The sequence below is a fragment of the Limulus polyphemus genome, unplaced genomic scaffold (assembly GCF_000517525.1).
Source record: "Limulus polyphemus unplaced genomic scaffold, Limulus_polyphemus-2.1.2 Scaffold10628, whole genome shotgun sequence".
Taxonomy (NCBI): domain Eukaryota; kingdom Metazoa; phylum Arthropoda; class Merostomata; order Xiphosura; family Limulidae; genus Limulus; species Limulus polyphemus.
In genome coordinates this window covers 6,597-10,489 of record NW_013676238.1, presented here as the reverse complement: position 1 = coordinate 10,489, position 3,893 = coordinate 6,597, and the positions used below count along the sequence as shown (strand labels likewise).

General features: G+C 38.4%; 1 protein-coding gene across 1 annotated transcript; it reads right to left on the bottom strand.

Moving 5' to 3' along the window:
* Positions 1 to 411: 411 nt before the first annotated feature.
* Positions 412 to 1,502, bottom strand: LOC106476456 (jerky protein homolog). Its single transcript, XM_013937114.1, is given in 2 exon segments — positions 412 to 1,292; positions 1,295 to 1,502. Coding segments are annotated over 2 exon segments (1,089 nt in total).
* Between the last annotated feature and the right edge of the window lie 2,391 nt (positions 1,503 to 3,893).

Sequence of the window (3,893 nt, the reverse complement as noted above, 5' to 3'; positions counted from 1 at the left end):
GATTCTCATCATCATCTTCTAAGGTGAGTGAGATATCAGGAACTGATGGTGACGGTGGCAACATAACTGGGTGAGCAGCTGTTGAAGGCAGTGGATGTGCATGTGATGAGGAGATGTCAGGATTAGCATCTGGGTGAGCAGATGTTGAAGGCACTGAATTTTTTATTAGTTTATCCTGCAGCATGTAAGTATTCATTATTTCTTGCTCATTTATAAAACTGCGCTGCTCTAAATCTTTCAGCAGTTTACCTGTCACCTGAATTAACCGACCAATAGAAACTCTTTCTGCTACATCATCCTCACTTCCATCACTACTTTCTCCTTCACTGGCTTGTTGCTCTGGACTTACAACCATTCGTACAATTTCTGAGTCCGTATAATGATGAACAACAGGTGCATCGTCATTAACAGTCATCCATTCTTCAATGTTATCTTCATCCAGTCTAGATACAAGATCCTTCGCAGCAGGATTGAAAGCCTAATTCCTATAAAGTTTGGTTCACGATCTTCATCAGGTGCTGTCTCATATGTTAACCCTGGCCACAATTTGTGCCATCCATGTTTCAGTGTGGCTGGCTCTACAGATTTCCAAGCATTAGCAACACAGTAAACCACATCTCTCATATTATATTCACGAATAAACTCACGTACAGGCTTCCCAGGATTAACTTCACTCAGCAGGCGCCTCATAAAATGTGTGCGATATTTCGACTTTAATGAACGTAATATGCCATTGTCCAGGGGTTGAATCAATGAAGTGCAGTTAGGTGGAAGATAGATACCGAAAACATTGTTCTTTACCAGGAGTTCTGCTTTTGGATGAGCGGAGCAGTTATCTAAAATAAGCATTATCTTACAGTTACGGTCCAAGCCAACAGAGTCACAATGAACTCTTGCTTCTGGGACAAAGCAGTTCTGAAACCAATCCAATAACAGTTCAGTTGTTATCCAACCTTTTTTATTGGCACGGTAATTTACAAGAAAATGTGTCATACCTTTGAAAGCTCGAGGACGTAAACTTTTACCGATGACCAGCAACTTACACCTGTGTGTTCCTGCAGCATTGGAGCAGCCCAGCACAGTAACACGATCTTTCGATGCTTTATAACCTGTCGGCGATTCTGTATCCTCCGATTTCAGTGTTCTTTTGGGTGTAAATTTCCAAAAGAGTGCAGTCTCATCTGCGTTATAGACCTGGTCAGGACTTAAATTTTTATCACTGACCAACTTGGTGAACTCGTCAACAAATTTTGCAGCTGCTTCCTTGTCAGCTGATCTTTTTTTCGCCACACACTGCACGAAACTTTTAAGCCATGTCGTTCCTTAAAACGCTGCAACCATCCTTCACTGTAATCGCACTGATGTTCCAGTCCGAGTTCTTCATGAAATAGTTTTGCTTGTTCCTTCACAAGATCACCTGACAGGTCGACTCCTTCACTTTCACGCAACTTAAACCACCTCATCATTACTTGATCTAGTTCTGCACTTTTACCAGGTTTCATTGTTTTTTTTTAAACATCTGTTTTTTCGACTCACTGTCAACACAAAATTTAAGTAACTTTTTTTTTTCTGTTTCTTTATGTCGTAAACTGTCGAAGACCCAACACTGTATAATTCACATAAAATTCTAACAGACACGCCACCGTCAAGTTTTTTCAAGAGTTCAACCTTTTCTGCTATGGACAATGTTCGGTGTTTGCGCTTTACATCACAAGAAGCACTTCTATTATTCATTGAAGCCATGATTGGGGCTAAAAATGACCTTCTTACAGTAATAAATGTTAAAAATCAAACAGGAAAAGCTTACCTGTGTTTACAGCTGACTCCAGTTTGTTGATACTGCAAACAGCGCCACCAAATCGTAGCGGCCAGCCAACTTAAAGAAAACGGGGTTTTCTTTAAGTTTTAATCAAAGAAAATATTGGAAAAAACTTTCAAGCGAGACTAAAGTATTTACCTAATAGCGCGTATCTTGCTTTACTGTATTTGAAATTGTTCTAGCCGAAATTAGTGCCGGATTACTGATTGTCGGACTAGTGATGGTCAACCTGTATACCGTTATTACCTCCCTCTTATTCACAACTCCGCAATCTTACATCTTAAATATTCACAGTTTTCTGTCCTTCCTTATCATATACCCTGACGATGTTCCTTCTAATTCACAACTCTGGATTCTTGTAGCGTCAGTATCCACAGTTCTCTGTCTTTATCGTAGGAAGGTGGGGGGGGGGGGGGTCCGGTGCGAAGAAAAAAAAAAAGAGGAAGAAATTCAATTACAATTGGAGCTTTTATATCTCGGGTATTTCTTAATGGATTACCTTGAAATTTGGTATGTGAAGTAACAGTCCAGTAGAGCACATCCACTGAAAATATGTGATAGTTTGGAGTACCGCAATTCGAGCTACAGAAAGTGGAAAACTGCTAAACTATCACTCCTGTTGAAAACACATAGTGTATCCTGCAGCAGGTTGTTTTGGCCGCACGACACACTACCGCGTGTCTTGATACCCTGACCATGTTTCTTCTAATTCGCAACTTCACAATCTCCCAACCTCTTTTATAAAACTAGGAGAGAAGTATGTTTTTTGTACATCAAAAGAGATGTAGTAAGAACAATGTCTTCTTTGCACAGGACATCAGGAAGATTGTGGCTCCCTTGCTGAAGAGCTTCCAGAGTGAGATCGACAACTTATGTAAAAGAAGTAAAACAGCAGAAGCAGCCTTTTTGGCTATCTACAAGAAACTCTTGGAAGTCCCAGGTAAGAAAGAATACTATGTTTTTCCAAGAACGTAAATGAACCAGAAAAGGATAATGTGAAGGGAACAATTAATTACGATCAACTTATTCATTCAGAGATTATGTTAAATCTTTATGAAAAAATTAGCTTATTAAACTGTAATGTTTGCTAACTTGTTATTGTACGTACAGATATATATCATTGTTGTTATTAAATACTCATGGCCGTATGAAACTGTGTTTGCCCCCGTTGGGGGATAGATGCCCTTTGTCTACCGACAATGTCATATAACATTTCGAATTTTTAAGCTTCATTATCCATTATGTTCAATGGATACATAAAAAATGTACTTGTTTTTTAGCCGCGGCATAACGGCTCGTAGAACGGCTTTGAGTTTTTTTTTTTTTCAAGTTCAAACTTTTAGCTCATAGCTCCGTCATCTCTTGACCGAATTGAGATCCAATTACAGTTTTGGACTCAGGAGGGAAACCCTTGGGATTGATTTATTTGATCACGCCCAAGGTCTCATAAATTAATCATAATTTACTCTAATCCTGCCTAAAACAAGTTTCAATTTGAGAGTAGGCTGGTAGAGATCTTGATGAATAATATAATTTAATCGGGTATACGCACACCCCACGCTTAGTATTGCTGGCGCAACAAATATAGCTGATACAAAGGAAAAAAATGTCTCATAGATTAATTTACTCTAATCCTGCCTAAAAGAATTTTAGGTGCCGCGGCTATTTAGGGTTCTTCTTTTTTTTAAAGATGTGAATATGTTCTGATTGATAAAAAATAGCGCAACGTCAGTGACTAAGACGAAAGTCCATTTATTAGAGAAATTGAACAGGTTTTGCCGTATTTTTTATAGTATGGTTTGTAAGTTTAAAGTTGACTTCCGGTTTCATGCGACGATTTGATAGTTTATAGTTAATTGTAAAATCACTTCTAATGATACTAGTATACAACATTTCTCCTCACACATGTCGTTAGTACTAAGTGAATGTATACAACATTTCTTCTCACACATGTCGTTAGTACTAAGTGAACGTATACAACATTTTCCCTCAGACACATATCGTTAGTACTAAGTGAATGTATACAACATTTTCCCTCACACATATCATTAGTATTAAGTGAGTGTATACAACA